Genomic DNA, 19,799 nt, shown 5'->3' with positions numbered 1-19,799 from the left:
GGCCAGCACATCTTGGCACAGTGTTACACCGTCCGGGTTATCTGGATACTTCCCACCAACACCAACCTATCCGAACTCCGGAGATGGGAACTTGCTTTTCAATATATCCTCTCTTCCCGTTACCCACCAGGCCTCAATCTCCACTAATTTCAAGTTGCCGCCACTCATACCTCACCTGTCATTCAACATCATCTTTGCCTCTTCACTTCCGCCTCGACTGACATCTCTGCCCAAACTCTTTGTCTTTAAATATGTCTGCTTGTGTCTGTATATGTGTGGATGGATATGTGTGTGTGTGCGAGTGTATACCTGTCCTTTTTTCCCCCTAAGGTAAGTCTTTCCGCTCCCGGGATTGGAATGACTCCTTACCCTCTCCCTTAAAACCCACATCCTTTCGTCTTTGTCCTCTCCTTCTCATCTTTCCTGATGAGACAACAGTTTGTTGCGAAAGCTTGAATTTTCTGTGTATGTTTGTGTTTGTATGTGTGTCTGTCGACCTGCCAGCACTTTCATTTGGTAAGTCACATCATCTTTGTTTTTTAGATACATCTTTGTTTTTGGATACACACACACACACACACACACACACACACACACACACACACACACACACACATATATATATATATATATATATATATATATATATATATATATATATATATATATATATATATATATATAAACAAAGATGATGTGACTTACCAAATGAAAGTGCTGGCAGGTCGACAGACACACAAACTTACACACAAAATTCAAGCTTTCGCAACAAACTGTTGCCTCATCAGGAAAGAGGGAAGGAGAGGGAAAGACGAAAGGATGTGGGTTTTAAGGGAGAGGGTAAGGAGTCACTCCAATCCCGGGAGCGGAAAGACTTACCTTAGGGGGAAAAAAGGACAGGTATACACTCGCACACACACCCATATCCATCCACACATATACAGACACAAGCAGACATATTTAAAGTTTGGGCAGAGATGTCAGTCGAGGCGGAAGTGAAGAGGCAAAGATGATGTTGAATGACAGGTGAGGTATGAGTGGCGGCAACTTGAAATTAGCGGAGATTGAGGCCTGGTGGGTAACGGGAAGAGAGGATATATTGAAGAGCAAGTTCCCATCTCCGGGGTTCGGATAGGTTGGTGTTGGTGGGAAGTATCCAGATAACCCGGACGGTGTAACACTGTGCCAAGATGTACTGGCCGTGCACCAAGGCATGTTCAGCCACAGGGTGATCCTCATTACCAACAAACACTGTCTGCCTGTGTCCATTCATGCGAATGGACAGTTTGTTGCTGGTCATTCCCACATAGAATGCATCACAGTGTAGGCAGCTCAGTTGGTAGATCACGTGTGTGCTTTCACACGTGGCTCTGCCTTTGATCGTGTACACCCTCCGGGTTACAGGACTGGAGTAGGTGGTGGTGGGAGGGTGCATGGGACAGGTTTTACACCGGGGGCGGTTACAAGGATAGGAGCCAGAGGGTAGGGAAGGTGGTTTGGGGATTTCATAGGGATGAACTAAGAGGTTACGAAGGTTAGGTGGACGGCGGAAAGACACTCTTGGTGTTGTGTTCGTTTGTGTGTCTGTCGACCTGCCAGCACTTTCATTTGGTAAGTCACATCATCTTTGTTTTTAGATATATTTTTCCTACGTGGAATGTTTCCCTCTATTATAACCATATATATATATGAGATGTCTGCTTGTGTCTGTATATGTGTGGATGGATATGTGTGTGTGTGCGAGTGTATACCCGTCCTTTTTTCCCCCGAAGGTAAGTCTTTCCGCTCCCGGGATTGGAATGACTCCTTACCCTCTCCCTTAAAACCCACACCCTTTCTTCTTTCCCTCTCCTTCCCTCTTTCCTGATGAGGCAACAGTTTGTTGCGAAAGCTTGAATTTTGTGTGTCTATCGACCTGCCAGCGCTTTCGTTCGGTAAGTCACATCATCTTTGTTTTTAGATATATTTTTCCCACGTGGAATGTTTCCCTCTATTATATATATATATATATATATATATATATATATATATATATATATATATATATATATATAGGGAAACATTCCACGTGGGAAAAATATATCTAAAAACAAAGATGATGTGACTTACCGAACGAAAGCTATATATATATATATATAGAGGGAAACATTCCACGTGGGAAAAATATATCTAAAAACAAAGATGATGTGACTTACCGAACGAAAGCTCTGGCAGGTCGATAGACACACAAACGAACACAAACACACACACAAAATTCTAGCTTTCGCAACAATCAGTTGCTTCGTCAGGAAAGAGGGAAGGAGAGGGAAAGACGAAAGGAAGTGGGTTTTAAGGGAGAGGGTAAGGAGTCATTCCAATCCCGGGAGCGGAAAGACTTACCTTAGGGGGAAAAAAGGACTGGTATACACTCGCACACACACACATATCCATCCACACATATACAGACACAAGCAGACATATTTAAAGACAAAGAGTTTGGGCAGAGATGTCAGTCGAGGCGGAAGTGCAGAGGCAAAGATGATGTTGAATGACAGGTGAGGTATGAGTGGCGGCAACTTGAAATTAGCGGAGATTGAGGCCTGGTGGGCTGGCTCCTATCCTTGTAATCGCCGCCGGTGTAAAACCTGTCCCATGCACCCTCCCACCACCACCTAAACCGGGAAGGTGCACACGATCAAAGGCAGAGCCACATGTGAAAGCACCCACGTGATTTACCAACTGACCTGCCTACACTGTGATGCATTCTATGTGGGAATGACCAGCAACAAACTGTCCATTCGCATGAATGGACACAGGCAGACAGTGTTTGTTGGTAATGAGGTTCACCCTGTGGCTAAACATGCCTTGGTGCACGGCCAGCACATCTTGGCACAGTGTTACACCGTCCGGGTTATCTGGATACTTCCCACCAACACCAACCTATCCGAACTCCGGAGATGGGAACTTGCTCTTCAATATATCCTCTCTTCCCGTTACCCACCAGGCCTCAATCTCCGCTAATTTCAAGTTGCCGCCACTCATACCTCACCTCTCATTCAACATCATCTTGGCCTCTGCACTTCCGCCTCGACTGACATCTCTGCCCAAACTCTTTGTCTTTAAATATGTGTGCTTGGGTCTGTATATGTGTGGATGGATATGTGTGTGTGTGCGAGTGTATACCCATCCTTTTTCCCCTTTCCCCCTAAGGTAAGTCTTTCCGCTCCCGGGATTGGAATGACTCCTTACCCTCTCCCTTAAAACCCACTTCCTTTCGTCTTTCCCTCTCCTTCCCTCTTTCCTGACAAAGCAACTGTTTGTTGCGAAAGCTAGAATTTTGTGTGTGTGTTTGTGTTTAGCACTGTTGTAATTCACCTTCATTATTCTGGTTCCTGTGTCATGCCTTTCACATGATCGAGTACTTTTGCCAGTTTTCTGGTGTCACTTTTTCAACTGCCTCCTTCAAAAGACATTCCACTTTGGTCAACATAATTTTTTCTTTTCTGCATCAGTATTATGTTTAACCCAAGCTTAAATTGGTTCTGTCATGTTAAAGTGGCAATGGGTGGGGGCAATGTGCACTTATATGTCTATATTTTTTTTTTTGCTGTTCTATCCACAATGTAAACAGAATTCAAGGACTTGTTCTGTGACAAGTTCGAATAATACTGCCGTTGTCAAGTCACTGTGAAACCATATCTTAAATTTCTCTAGACAGGAAACGATGTCGTTTTTCTTCGTTGCCTTTGTAAATGTGTTATCTTGAAAAACCGAAGGGTATGAAGCATTAGCTGCAACAATTATAGAGTTTTTGATTCAGTTTTGGCACAGTGTCTTTCAACCATTTCACAAAGGTACCATGATTCATCTCTTTGTAGTATTCGGAGGTCCTGACTGAAAAGAATAATGGGAGACAATTAGAACTGAAACCTTATGAATTTCTGGCATGTGCTACAATTATTCTTTTTCCTCTATCAATGAGAGCTGCTATACTACAGCTGATAGTATCATTTGTCCAATCTTTTTCAAAACTGTGTCCCACATTCATCATCAAAAGTTGTCCCCACTAAGAAAGCGGCATCACCAGGCTACAGCACTTTGGTGTTCCATTAAACTTTCATCACACATTGCTAGGCACGCGAAGTTAAATGTCACCCATATCTCTCACTACTGGCTGGCACAATGGTTCAGGTAGGGCAACAGAAGTGGCGATGCAGTGGAAGCCAACAACAACTGACTTGCATCGGTGTACTGATGGCGAGAGACGTGCAGCCCGCTGACTGTCAAATGACAGCTAGTTTAAATCAGGCTATAAGAGCTACGACCGAGGGAGTCGCTTCTTCTTTCATCACACTCCAGTACGTAGATGATAACGTTGTTACGGGTAACTCACAGGAAGCCCCGCAAACAGTTTTGGGTATCTTCAGTGAGGAATACATAGGCATCAGTGTAGTTGTTAACATCAGTGTACATGGCCAGGGAAGGGGGAAGAGGTTGTTGGATTCGGCTTATGATGACAACGTACAGGAGGTCAAGTGGTTAGGACTTGTGAGTGGGCAACCAGGGTTGCCATTAAATGACAGAACAGGAAATTAGGTGAAATAGAGAGAAAATATTTCAATGTACGGTATACAAGGGGCGCACCTAGGATCGGAAGTTACCAGAGTTAGGCCAGTCTAGGAGGTCGAACAAGTAATTGAAGTGGGCAGTGGAAGGGAAGGCGGTTCATATTAATTGATGTTGGCAGCTGGTTGTGGAATGCAGAACCAGAGGCTCTGCCTCCTAAGAAAGGTGTCTGTTCTGCTCAATGTCTGGATCAGAGGGGAGAGAGGCAACTGTGTTTTGCACTTCAGAATGCTCCAGAGTCCACACACGTGACCTGTATCCCACACATGCTATTGTCTAAAACCCATAGCATGAATTCCAGCAGAGGGCTCAACGTATCTCTTGTCAGCAGCTTTAACTGGACAGAACTGCATCAGTTCTGAAAGACAGGAAACTTGTGTCATGTAGGCACAGTCAAAGTTGCTCTCAGAGAAAAGTTGTAAAGATCTGACTGGGGCCTTCGAAATATTTTTTTTTTATATACCAATTCTCTAAAATATTCCTTGATTTGCTGCCACCCCATACATCAGGAACACTCAAATTTTGCATCAACCTTCACCAAATACCAACTGTACAGATCCACCCTTAACACTCAGTGATGAATTCCTGCAGAAAGTTTTAGCACTTTCTGCAGATTGGAAGTCATCTCTTGACTAATGTAAATATTGACACTGAAATCCAATTTCATACGAGATATGTTAGGAGAGCCTTTGGCCATTTGCAGGACAGGGTTTTAGAATTATTAAGTCATTCCTGTGAAAATGGACTCTCCCTAAGTTTTGAAGAACACAGTACAAATACTTCTGCACAACAAATAATCATACCAACAGTTTATGTACCACATGAGCATGAGTCAATAAGTAGGGTAGAATGCTCCAAATTTTTGGATGTACATGCTGATGAAAACTTTAACTGGAAGAAGGGTATTGGTGAGCTTCTCAAACAATTAAGTTCAGATACTTTTGCTCTTCACGTAATTACTAATCTTGGGAACAGACATATCAGGCTCCTGACATATTTTGCATATTTCCACTCTATAATGTCATACAGAATAATTTTTGGGGGTAACTCATCACTTAGAAAGGAAGTATTGATTGCACAAAAGCAAGCAGTATGAATAATAATATAGTGTTCACTCATGATTGTCACATAGGTACTTCTTCAAGGAGCTATACACTTTAACTGCACCTTCACAATACATATTTTCACTAATTAAATATGTCATAAATAATCTATCACAGTTCAGGAAGAAAGGTAATGTACATACCTACAACACCTGAGGGGAAAATGACCTTTACCCATTATTAAAGCCGTCAGTGGCTCAGAGAGGAGTTCAACACGCAGCAATAAAATTTTGTAATCATTTGCCCAATAGCATAAAATATCTGGCAGGTAGTGGAATGAGTTTTATATCTATTTTAAAATTGTTTCCATCAATTCCATTGATGAAGTTCTATATTTTAAACTGTAGGACAACAATCCTTGCAAAAGGTGGGATAACTACCTTGTTGGGGAGTAAATGCCTAAAACGATGAAGTTTGTTTAATAGCAAAGATATTAATGTGCTGGTAAGCTGACACATACCAGCAGTTTGTTACTTATTTATGTTCATATTTGTACTCACCTTCTGTATGTAATTACTGGGAGCATGACAATATAATATACTGTTTTCTACTTTAGGAAATATTCAAATGCAAAGCAGGATGACTTGTGGTGGTCCATGGAGGAAGCTGTGAGGAATTCATCCTTGCATGAGAATGCGTTGCCACAGAATGCCACAGTGAAGCAGGTGATGGATTCTTGGACACTGCAACCCGGCTTCCCTGTGGTTACAGCCATTCGAGACTATGTTAATGGCTCTGTCACCATCAACCAGGTACTTAACTGAATTTCTAGGCCTGCATTTGCAAAGAGAGGTCATTGTGATTTCTAACTCACCTCTAGCAGACCATTTTAGAAAAGGATACTATTTTGGTAACATTATATTTTAGAACCCCTGAATTAAACGTAATGGGCTGAATGTACTAGCACGCTTGTAACAATCCCGATTCATTATTCCAGGGCTTCTCAAATTGCGAGTCCCAACACCCCAGGATTTTGTGTAGCAAGATAAAGGGTGTCATGATACTAGTAAATTCAGAATGAAAAATAGATGAAAACGTGAGATAATACAAAATATCCTTGTCTTTGTTCATCAGTATGTTGAATTTCAGTATTTTGTGTATATAACGTCTAGATATGGCAATGAATGTCTCTCTACTCCAGTTGTACACTCATGCTCTCTGTTGGCCCATGTTCTAACAAGCTCTTTAAGAGGTGACTTTGGGAGACTGTACACTTTTCCATCAGTGTGTTTTGTTGTTTCATGTGTGACAATTATCATTATTTCACTTCTTTCAAAGTGACAATAACTACCAAACGTGAAGATATTTTTGAAGTATTAAATGGACACATGAACACAAAGAATTTGTTGTGAAATAATTGTCAGCTTGTGCACAGATGGTGCCCCTTCAGTGACAGGTTCTGTTAAAGAATTTATCGCACTGCAAACAACGAAATGAAAATTCGATTATCGTGCAGTGCTTTCTGGATAGAGAAGCACAAGCAGGCCTCCCAAGTAAAGACTTTTTGCTGAACTAGTAACACAGGATTGCAACCTCCACTTTCAGACAAAAGTCTGCTGGCTATTTGAAGGGAGAATACTCAGTTGTGTGTATGAGCTTAAGGATGCAGTGTTGAGTGATTTGAGCAAGTAAACAAAACAGAGTTTGTGGATGCACTAGAAGACGAACTTTCATTATTGACTTACTTCAAACACTCAATAAGGCAAATGCTAGTCTACAAGGTAAGAGTGCAGCTCTCCTTACCGCCACAGTCAAAATTGCAACCTGAAGAGAGAAATCTGTGGTGTGGTTGAGAAAAACAAAGAAAATGATTTTGAAATCTCTCCATTTGAATCTAAATTTTTGGTTAGTAGTAAAAATACAAGAGCTGAGTTATGACCAGCTAGTGCAATTGAAAGAGAGTTTGGACTGATATCCCAACACTAGACACAAACCTATATGAATGGATAAGAAATCCTTTTGGGCTTTCCAGTGCCTGTGAACTTCAACTACCACATTTTAAAACTTAAGTTCCAAATATCAGTTTTATGCAACTTCTTGATTTCTATTCAGCAAGCTTACCCTCACCTAAGTAGAGCAGCTCTCATTTTCCACAACATATTCCTTATGACTGACATAAAAACAGTTAAATGTGAAAACTTGTGAAAGTTATATGAGGACTGCATCTGCATTTGGCCTACATCTGAGATAGTGTAAGACAGATTTATAATGCTCATCAAGCCCATGTGAGTCAGTGAATTCATAATAATATTGAAAGGTGTTGTGTCTGTGAATAGGTGCTTAATATAAGATTATATTGTACTTGGAAATGAAATATAAAATTAATTATTTTCTTATAGAGTGGGTCCGCAGCTGTTAGAATTGTACGTAGCGATTGCACTTTTGGGATTATGCCATTTTCAGGCACTTTATCCCTACCTTTATGTCAAAATCTTATGCTTGAAAATGGCTAAATGCCGAAATTGCAGTCAGAAAAAATACTAGCAGCTGAAAGCATGAAATCCTTTAAAAAATAAAAATCATTGTTCTTTAAAATATCATTTATTACAATAGCATCTCTTTTATTAATATTAGTGAAAGGATATCTCATGAAACTGTATGTATTACAAGGGTGTTGTCACGAGGAAAAGTTTTGAAAGCTCTGCATTATTAATTTATTTATCATGTTCATTAAATCTCTTCAAGAAGGAGAACCTTCAGGGATGTTGAGTGAGTCAGCATACACATCAGCACAAGACAAACAAAACATAGAAACTTTAGATGTTTATTGTGCTAAATATCACTCCAATGCTTAATTCTATTCATACAGGGACTGGACGAAAATATGGAAACAACAAAAACACAACACATTATCATCCATAATACAGTGCATTCAAAACACCTCCCAGTCATCTTGGAATGGATAAAAACATCTGTATGGTTTTAAGGGAATCATATACCATTCTTCCAGAAAAATTGTGCCAATATATGGTAATGATGATTAAACTGGATAGTGATCCTGCACACTTATCTGTAAAGTTTTATTAATATTGAGATCAGGTGACTGAGGTGGTCAGGGAAGATGTGACAGTTCATCCTCATGTTGACAGAACCAGTCCTGGAGGATGCAAGCTGTGTGAATGGAGTCCGTGCCATCTTGGATTACAATTGAGGGACAAACATTGTACTATAGGGTGGACCTGACCAGCCAAGATGGTCACATAATCCTCAGTAGTAACACAGTCTTGCAGAGTTACTATGGGGGCCATAGGGTGGACCTGAGCAGCCAGTTGGTCACATAATCCTCAGTAGTAACACAGTCTTGCAGAGTAACTATGGGGGCCACGGAATAGCACTATATTGTTGCCCAAATTATCACTGAACCCCTGCCATGTTCCACTCTGGGGATGTACACTCATCCAGAACTTGAAAATAGTGTGAAACAATACTCATGCAGCCAAATAGCTCTTCTGCTGCTCCACAGACCAGGTTTTATTTCTTGAGCACCACATTTTCCTGTTACAGGCATTTGCATCACTGATGAGTTCCTCTGATATTCCAGCTCGCTCTGCAGTTACCTGCCTGTGCTGCTCCCTTCATGTTATTTTGGTGCCGAGAGGGTTTGTGAGTGCGACATTCACTTCTGCGGTGTCTTTTGCAACTGCTGACCTCTTATTTTTTTGTCACAGTCCTCTTCAATGACTCTCTCTCCCAGTCATTGTACGTGGGACACTGTTCTGACCACGACTGACACTTGCAATGAAATGAGGAAACTGCACAGGTGTCATTCATTGTCAGATAAAACAGCACAACGTGTTGGCTTGGAAGAATTTGCCACTGTTTTTCCATATTTGTGTCCAACCCCTGTACTTAACGCCGGCTCAAGTTGATAAAGTAAATTAGAAACAAAGTACTATTTAAAAAAAAAAAAAGCTACAGACTCCTCAGTTTTATTACATAGCCGGTGTTATCTGCTACTACTGGCCTAATATTTACTTTTTAGAATTCCAGCAGTGTAGGAAAAGACAGGTTGCTACTTGCTGTAAAGGTGTAGACAGGCACAATTAAGACACTTACAGAAAGCTTTTGGCCACAGTGTTGGGTGAATGAATGGTGTGTGTTTTTCTGGTGTTTTCTGATGAACGCTATAGCTGAAAGCTTTGTGTCGGTGCCTTTCAATTGTGCCTGTCAGCAACTTAATGTGTCATGTTTACAGTAGGTAGCAATCTGTCTTTTCCTACACTGTTGATATTCCTACCTTGAGTTTCCAATGTATTTCTTTCTAGGATGATATTTGTCAAAGAAAAAAATGTTTATATCTATAAATACTGAGTCCAGTTTGCCGGTATAGTATGTCACTACCTGTCATTAATTTTCCCTTTCAGCAGATTGTGTGTGTGTGTGTGTGTGTGTGTGTGTGTGTGTGTTTTGTCTGCATTTATCATAAGTTGATACAGTTTCCCAGTCTGTTAGCAACTCGGAACCTCAAAAAATAGTAAGTTTAATAGCAGGATTTTCTGTTGTCTTAATTAAAAAAAGTTTCATTCCACACATTAACAGATGCAGAAAATACAATCTTCACACTTATTTGGAAAGTTATTTGGTCACTAAGTTTTGCACCAGCCACAATGCTGCCCCTCTGCGAATGTGATTCTCTAACGTTGGATGAGTCAGTTGACACTCATAAGCAGCTATAAATTGTTCCAATTCTTGTTTAGCAAATAGAAGCTGCTGTGAATGGGTGTGCTGGGAAGAGTTGTGAATCAGAGGTACCAAATGTGTATCAAGCTCCACTCTCTACTGTGCAGCCTGTCTCCTCTGTAGGAAGTAAAAGATCTGTCACTCTTTGTTGGTACTGCTGGAAACCAACGTCATGGTTTAGCACTAAAGAAGAAGAACTGTCATTAACTGTGCACATTCCTGTTTCTTGAGCTCTTTTTCTAATGTCATCAACCTCTCTTCTCTCAGGTTGCCTTTTCAGTCTTTTCGTGCCTCCTTGCCCCACCTAGTAAACATTTGCTGGCCACGCACCCTGCCAGCACCCACTACAGTTGGGTTACTGTCACGAGCTCCGTCTTCCACTGAAGTTTGTGCCCTGGCCCATTTGTTTGTCTTTCTGCCTTTACCAGTAATTTCTAACATCCATCCCTCTGTTGCTGGCGGAGAAAGCCACATGTGTTTTTTCCTTCTTCTTCTCCTACTTCTTTTTCTTTCTTTTCATTAAAATTTCATGCCTCATTACCACAAGTCAAAACTGGTAATACACACTTGATATAAACTTTTTCCTTTGTGACGTGTCAACAGCTTAATTTTTTATTCTTCAGCCCCCCCTCCCCCTCTCTCAGCTGCCCAATTACAAAACATCAACAACTCCTTTCATGGCTTGATTATTAACTTTTTGTACCAATTCTGTTACCATGTGTTTATTGTTCATCACGAAGTAGGTCCTCTGGCAACTTTCAAGCTGTCTGTATTAAATTTTTTCTCATTCGCTTTTGATGGTTATCTCTAATTAAGACAAACAGTACAATGTTATTACCACCACTCACATGCCCCTTCCCCCTTGCTCCCCTATTAGCCTTTTCTACACTTCAAGAGGCACACCAGCCCAGTTCAAATCCATCCAATGGATTAGTGATGGGAGTAGACTAGAGTACAGTTTTATTGGTCCTGGTGATAATATAGTACACAAATAGTACATTCTGGTGTAGGACAAGTCAATGTATAACAAAACATAATATTAAATTTGCATTAATTTCATTATTTCTACCTCAAATGAGCACTGAGTTACAATATACAGAGCAAATATTGTACAAAAATAAAGAGTAGATATTTTAAAGCAGAAAGAGCATGTACTGTACTGGCAGAATAATATTTGTATTACAGTAACATTTACATCATTAAAGTTATAGTAACATTTATATGATACATCACTAAGGCAAAGACACAAATTGTTAGTGAACTTTCTGAAGTAACTCATGGAGGCTATAGAAGCAGTGATGAGTCAAATGTGCCTCAGCAGTTGACTTGAAATTTACCAGGTCATTTATCGATTTAATTTGTGGGGGAAGTTTATTATAAACAACTTTCCCATAATACAGGGTTCCTTTTTTATTCACGGTGGTTTTGGTGGGCTCTAGATGGAAGTCTTCTTTTTGTCTGGTGTTATAGGAGTGGATACTTTTCATTTTTCTGCAAGAGAGTGGGATTTTCCATGGAATATTTTTTCACAAACAGGGTTATCTCTCTCTCTCTCGCGCGCACACACACACACACACACACACACACACACACACACACACACACACACACACACACACACATATATATACACACACACACACACACACACACACACACACACACACACACACACACACACACACACACACACACTCCTGGAAATGGAAAAAAGAACACATTGACACCGGTGTGTCAGACCCACCATACTTGCTCCGGACACTGCGAGAGGGCTGTACAAGCAATGATCACACGCACGGCACAGCGGACACACCAGGAACCGCGGTGTTGGCCGTCGAATGGCGCTAGCTGCGCAGCATTTGTGCACCGCCGCCGTCAGTGTCAGCCAGTTTGCCGTGGCATACGGAGCTCCATCGCAGTCTTTAACACTGGTAGCATGCCGCGACAGCGTGGACGTGAACCGTATGTGCAGTTGACGGACTTTGAGCGAGGGCGTATAGTGGGCATGCGGGAGGCCGGGTGGACGTACCGCCGAATTGCTCAACACGTGGGGCGTGAGGTCTCCACAGTACATCGATGTTGTCGCCAGTGGTCGGCGGAAGGTGCACGTGCCCGTCGACCTGGGACCGGACCGCAGCGACGCACGGATGCACGCCAAGACCGTAGGATCCTACGCAGTGCCGTAGGGGACCGTACCGCCACTTCCCAGCAAATTAGGGACACTGTTGCTCCTGGGGTATCGGCGAGGACCATTCGCAACCGTCTCCATGAAGCTGGGCTACGGTCCCGCACACCGTTAGGCCGTCTTCCGCTCACGCCCCAACATCGTGCAGCCCGCCTCCAGTGGTGTCGCGACAGGCGTGAATGGAGGGACGAATGGAGACGTGTCGTCTTCAGCGATGAGAGTCGCTTCTGCCTTGGTGCCAATGATGGTCGTATGCGTGTTTGGCGCCGTGCAGGTGAGCGCCACAATCAGGACTGCATACGACCGAGGCACACAGGGCCAACACCCGGCATCACGGTGTGGGGAGCGATCTCCTACACTGGCCGTACACCACTGGTGATCGTCGAGGGGACACTGAATAGTGCACGGTACATCCAAACCGTCATCAAACCCATCGTTCTACCATTCCTAGACCGGCAAGGGAACTTGCTGTTCCAACAGGACAATGCACGTCCGCATGTATCCCGTGCCACCCAACGTGCTCTAGAAGGTGTAAGTCAACTACCCTGGCCAGCAAGATCTCCGGATCTGTCCCCCATTGAGCATGTTTGGGACTGGATGAAGCGTCGTCTCACACGGTCTGAACGTCCAGCACGAACGCTGGTCCAACTGAGGCGCCAGGTGGAAATGGCATGGCAAGCCGTTCCACAGGACTACATCCAGCATCTCTACGATCGTCTCCATGGGAGAGTAGCAGCCTGCATTGCTGCGAAAGGTGGATATACACTGTACTAGTGCCGACATTGTGCATGCTCTGTTGCCTGTGTCTATGTGCCTGTGGTTCTGTCAGTGTGATCATGTGATGTATCTGACCCCAGGAATGTGTCAATAAAGTTTCCCCTTCCTGGGACAATGCATTCACAGTGTTCTTATTTCAATTTCCAGGAGTATATATATATATATATATATATATATATATATATACACACACACACACACACACACACACACACACACTGCTGGCCACCGTAAATGCAACACCAAGAAAGACAAGAGGTAGCACAACAAAATTTATTTTGTAGATAACATGTTGACCAAGTATCAAATGATTACGTTTACAGTCGTCTGTGACATGTGGTTCCTGCCAGAATCAGTGGCCAGAGTAGCCGCCATTGTTGGAGATCACCGCTGCCACACGTCTCGGCATTGAGTCAAAGAGACGTTGGATGTGTTCCTGAGGTACAGCAGCCCAAGCAGCTTCCACACGTTGCCAAAGATCATCTGGTGTGGCAGCTGGGGATGTAATCTGGGTCACTCGTTTAGCAACCATGGACCACATGTTTTCTATCGGCGAAAGATCCGGAGAGCGAGCCGGCCAGGGAAGCAATTCAATCTGGTTATTGACGAAGAACCTTTGGACAATGCGTGCCACGTGTGGTCGTGCATTATCCTGTTGAAATGTGGCGTGGCCGAGCCCTGAAGGTAAGGAAGGACAACTGGCTCCAGCACCTCGGATATGTAGCGCCGGCTATTTAAAGTACCGACAATGCGTACTAGAGGCGTGCGAGAGTAATATCCAATACCGCCCCATACCATAATACCCGGTGCAAGACCAGTGAGGCGGTGCATAATGCAGCTGTCCAGCATCCTCTCTCCACGGTGTCTCCACACTCGAATCCGACCATCGTGGTGCTGCAGACAGAAGCGTGCCTCGTCAGTAAAGACAACGTCATTCCATTCTGCCGTCCACATCCGTCTGTCATCACACCATTGGCGACGGAGACGTCTGTGGTTCTGCATCAATGGTAGACGAAGCAATGGACGTCTTGCGGACAGACCACTCTGCTGTAAACGGCGTCGAATGGTACGCGCAGACACTGGATGATGCGTTACAGACGCAATGTGCTGTGCTATGGTTCGGGATGTCACTGAGCGATCCGTCACTGCCATGCGCACAATTTGCCTATCAGCACGTGCAGTGGTGCACCGAGGTGAATGCGATCGACCACGTCGGTCCGTCGTACCCTCCTGCATCCAACGGTCACATACCCGCATTACAGTTGTTTGGTTTCGTCCAACACGACTAGCGATTTCTCTGTATGATAATCCACAATCTCGGTAAGCCACTATCCTTCCTCTGTCGAACTCGGATACTTGATCAAAAGATATTCGGTGTTGTCTACGAGGCATAACTGATCGTCTTGTGAAACAACCACAAGGTAAACACACGTGCCGAACGTACACTCGTCGAAATCGCCAAGCCTTAAATGGCGCTATGATGTGGCGCCACAGGCGCGCGTGATGTGCGTCTGCGCTGAAATTCTAATCAGTTGCATATCTCATCGCTGCAAACTCATGGTGTAAATTTCACTTGATTCGGATGCTTCCTTCAGGGTGTTGCATTTGCGGTGGCCAGCAGTGTATATATATATAGATGATGTGACTTACCAAATGAAAGTGCTGGCAGGTCGACAGACACACAAACAAACACAAACATACACACAAAATTCAAGCTTTCGCAACAAACTGTTGCCTCATCAGGAAAGAGGGAAGGAGAGGGAAAGACGAAAGGATGTGGGTTTTAAGGGAGAGGGTAAGGAGTCATTCCAATCCCGGGAGCGGAAAGACTTACCTTAGGGGGAAAAAAGGACGGGTATACACTCGCACACACACACATATCCATCCACACACACACACACACACACACACACACACACACACATATATATATATATATATATATATATATATATATATATATATATATATATAGAGAGAGAGAGAGAGAGAGAGAGAGAGAGAGAGAGAGAGGGAAACATTCCACGTAGGAAAAATATATCTAAAAACAAAGATGATGTGACTTACCAAATGAAAGTGCTGGCAGGTCGACAGACACACAAACATACACACAAAATTCAAGCTTTCGCAACAAACTGTTGCCTCATCAGGAAAGAGGGGAAGGAGAGGGAAAGACGAAAGGATGTGGGTTTTAAGGGAGAGGATAAGGAGTCATTCCAATCCCGGGAGCGGAAAGACTTACCTTAGGGGGAAAAAAGGACGGGTATACACTCGCACACACACACATATCCATCCACACATATACAGACACAAGCAGACATATTTAAAGACAAAAAGTTTGTCTTTAAATATGTCTGCTTGTGTCTTTATATGTGTGGATGGATATGTGCGTGTGTAAGAGTGTATACCCGTCCTTTTTTCCCCCTAAGGTAAGTCTTTCCGCCCCCGAGATTGGAATGACTCCTTATCCTTTCCCTTAAAACCCACATCCTTTCGTCTTTCCCTCTCCTTCCCCTCTTTCCTGATGAGGCAACAGTTTGTTGCGAAAGCTTGAATTTTGTGTGTATGTTTGTGTTTGTTTGTGTGTCTGTCGACCTGCCAGCACTTTCATTTGGTAAGTCACATCATCTTTGTTTATATATATATATATATATATATATATATATATATATATATATATATATATATATATATATATATATATAGGTTTTGTTCCATTTTACATCTTCCATTATTCTTATAATTCTTTTTTGTAGCCTAAAGAGCTTTTGGCTAAGAGAAGAGTTACCCCAGAAAATAATTCCATATTTCAGTTGTGAGTATATATAGGTATAGTACACAGTTTTCAGAGAATCTTTGTTGCCGCATCCCTCTAATATTCTCATTAAGTAGCACGTAGTGCTTAATTTCTTACAGACTTTTTCAATATGCATCGCCCATTTAAGGTTATCTTGGAGCCATACTTCTAAGAACTTAATGTTGTCTACTTTCTGAAGGTTTTTGTTAGATATCTGAATCTGAACAGTTTGCTCACCTTTTTTCACATTATAGAAATTTAGTGCCACTGTCTTACTTGCATTTATTAACAAATTGTTGTGACTGAACCAGTTTTCAATATTGTTCAGTGTCTGTTGTAGACTTCTGAAACATTTCCATTTCTTTTCCACTCACTGGCACACTTGTATCGTCAGCAAACTGGATGATGTTCTCACAGAATTTGTTTAGGTTATTCACATATAACAGAAATAGAAGAGGTCCCAGAAATGAACCTTGTGGCACTCCATATTTAATGGTTTCATAGTTTGAATAGTGTTGAGTGAGTTTGATGAAATTTTGATGTTGCACTTAAACCACTTGGTTTCGACCTCTTAGGTATGACTTTATCCAGTTGTTAGATGTTCCTCTAATCCTCATGTTGTCAGGTTTAGGCAATAGTTTTGTGTGATGTATGATATCAAAAGCCTTAGAGAGATCTGGACATATTCCAATTACATTTTCGCCATTATCTAGTTTCTGAAGTACTCCACTTAATAGTTCAAAAATTGCTGTGTCAGTTGATCTGCCTTTCCTGAAACTATGTTGTGCTGTGGTTAGTATTTTGTGCTCTTCCAGAAAATCTGCTATTCTTCTTCATTCTTTTTATCTTTTTTGAATAGTAGTTAGAGCTTAGCTGTCTTTAGGCACAATGGGAAAATTTCGGTGTGAAAGGAACTGTTATAAAGATGAGTTAATGGTTCAATAATGAGATCTCCACATTTTTTAATAAGGCTGTCTGGGCTGTCATGTATTCCAGTGGAATGATTCACTTTTAAAGTTCTGATTACTGACGAGACTTCTTTCTGGGCTGTTGGAAAGAGAAACAATGAAGTAGGATTTAGGTTGGTATTTACAGATGATACTGGGCAGTTTGTATTGCTCACTTACATTGCTAAAATAAGTATTGAACACATTTGCTATTTCATTAGGGTCATTAATTTCCTTGCTATTACAATTCAATTTAATACTAGAATTTCGAGGAGAAACCTTGTCAGTTTGCTGTTTCATTATACTACACACAGCTTTCATTGTGTTATTGGCTTTATTTTTTGTATAACAGTCATTTGCCATTACTTTAGGTTCTTTGATCACTTTCTTAAGTATCATTGTATAATTCTTGAAATATGCATGGAATTCATTGGATACTATTGAAGACTTGGAGATCTCATATAATCTTCGTTTTTCAACACGACTTTTTTATACCTGTTGTCAACCAGCAATTTTTTCTGTTAAGCCTACTACACATGATTTTCTGATTTTTAGCTGGAAATGACATGTTAAAATAATGTGTATGGATATGTGTGTGTGTGCGAGTGTATACCTGCCCTTTTTTTCCCCCCAAGGTAAGTCTTTCCGCTCCCGGGATTGGAATGACTCCGTACCCTCTCCCTTAAAACCCACATCCTTTCGTCTTTCCCTCTCCTTCCCTCTTTCCTGATGAAGCAACAGTTTGTTGCGAAAGCTTGAATTTCGTGTGTATGTTTGTGTTCGTTTGTGTGTCTATCGACCTGCCAGCACTTTCGTTCGGTAAGTCACATCATCTTTGTTTTTAGATATATTTTTCCCACGTGGAATGTTTCCCTCTATTATATTTATATCCATAAATATGTTGAACTTCGTATCTGTTGTTTCATATCTGTACATTTCAGTCAATGTTTCCTTCTTTAGTAAATTCCTAAAGTATTCAATCTTTTGATGGCTGAAGGTTCTTCCTATTTTTATTGTTTCTGTTTGTTTAATTAAATTCGGCATTGAAGATATTTCAAAGAAGCTGAGCATAGTGGTCACTGGAACCTGTGTTGAAGTTTCTAGCTGGATATTCATGGCTCTCTTTGTTTATCAGTATCATATCAGTAGCGGTGTGGGATGCACTTGTAACTCTGGTAGGGGAATTTATAATTGGGAGCAGGTTGTATGTTGCACATATAGTCATAAGATCATCTCTCTCTCTTGAAACTTTGTTAAAGTCCCCACATATTATAACTGTTTTGTTTGTGTCTCTGATACTGTCAAGACTACCTTCAAGTTGGTTAAAGAGTATTTTTATGTTTGAGTTTGGACTTCTGTACAGGCAAATGATGATTTTTTTTATTGAGGTTAGTTCTTCAGCAAAGATTTCAAAATCACCTTCTTTTCTTAAATTTTTGAGAGATTTAAGGCAGCAATAGCTGACATTGTCTTTCACAAATATACATGTTCCTCCATGTGTACCAACTGCAGTTGTAAATTTTACAAGGGTTTAGTAATCTAGGGTTAATCAACAGCGCACTACCATTACTGCCGTGTTTGAATATTACAGGATTGTTACTTGAACTCGTCTGCATTAAGTTAAATTTTTCCACATTTAGAGCAAGCTGCCATTTATCAAACCAAACAGAAATGCCTATAGCCTCCTACAGTCAGTCATCGATGACACTTCCCTGCACTCTGCAGTGTCATCAGCAAACAAATGCAAATTGCTGATCACTGTGTGCGACAGATCATTTAGATATACAGAGTGAGCACAAAGTGTTGCCCCAATTATAAAAATTTATAATGGAATAACTGTTTGACATAATAAGTTAAATTTTATGCCATTACATAGGTTAGTGTCAAGAGGTGGTTTTCTTGCATGATTTCCTGGATGAAACTATCAAAGCCCACCCGCCCAGTGGGGGCGGTGCTCCATCTTGCTGGAACTTCAACGTGTGCTCCCTTGATAGCTCGGTAAAGTAAGCGGTCTTAAACTAGTAACACTAACCTATGTAACGGCATCCAATGTAAATTATTGTGTCAAACGGTTATTCTGTAATAAATTATTATAATCAGGGCAAGACTTTGTGCTCACCCTGTATAAAGAGAAAAGGCAGTCCTATCACACCCCCTTGGGGCACTCCTGAGAATACCCTTGTCCCAGAGTAACATAAACCACCCACAATAATGCACTGGCATCTATCACTTAAAAAGTTGTTGAGTCACTCACATATCTGACAATCTATTCTGTATGCCCAGTGATATGTTTAGTGAATATGTGGCACTTCACAGAAAGCAGAGTGATAGGTCTATGGTTTTTTCTGCCCCTCTTTCTTGTGAAGTAGAGCATTTAAATATAATGGGCGATGAAAAGTTTCCATTTGAGGCCATTGCTGCAGCATATACACAAATGGTGCAAGCCAGAATGAGATTTTCACTCTGCAGCGGAGTGTGCGCTGATATGAAACTTCCTGGCAGATTAAAACTATGTGCCGGACCGATACTCAAACTCGGGACCTTTGCCTTTTCGTGGACAAGTGCTCTACCATCTGAGCTACCTAAGCACGACTCACACCCCATCCTCACAGCTTTACTTCCACTAGTACCTCGTCTCCTACTTTCCAAACTTCGCAGAAGCTCTCCTGCGAACCTTGCAGAACTAGCACTCCTGGAAGAAAGGA

At 41.8% G+C, this 19,799-nt stretch overlaps 1 protein-coding gene across 1 annotated transcript in view; it reads left to right on the top strand.

The window, feature by feature from the left end:
• Positions 1 to 19,799, top strand: part of LOC126214857 (aminopeptidase N-like) — a 235,715-nt gene that overhangs the window by 172,017 nt on the left and 43,899 nt on the right. The window contains exon 12 of the mRNA XM_049941492.1: positions 6,265 to 6,460. Within this exon, the coding sequence (XP_049797449.1) occupies positions 6,265 to 6,460 (196 nt within the window). The remainder of the gene's footprint in view (positions 1 to 6,264; positions 6,461 to 19,799) is intronic.

This window comes from Schistocerca nitens, chromosome 12 (genome assembly GCF_023898315.1).
Source record: "Schistocerca nitens isolate TAMUIC-IGC-003100 chromosome 12, iqSchNite1.1, whole genome shotgun sequence".
Classification (NCBI taxonomy): domain Eukaryota; kingdom Metazoa; phylum Arthropoda; class Insecta; order Orthoptera; family Acrididae; genus Schistocerca; species Schistocerca nitens.
The sequence above is the reverse complement of the archived record's forward strand: the minus strand, read 5'-3'. Positions and strand labels throughout refer to the sequence as shown.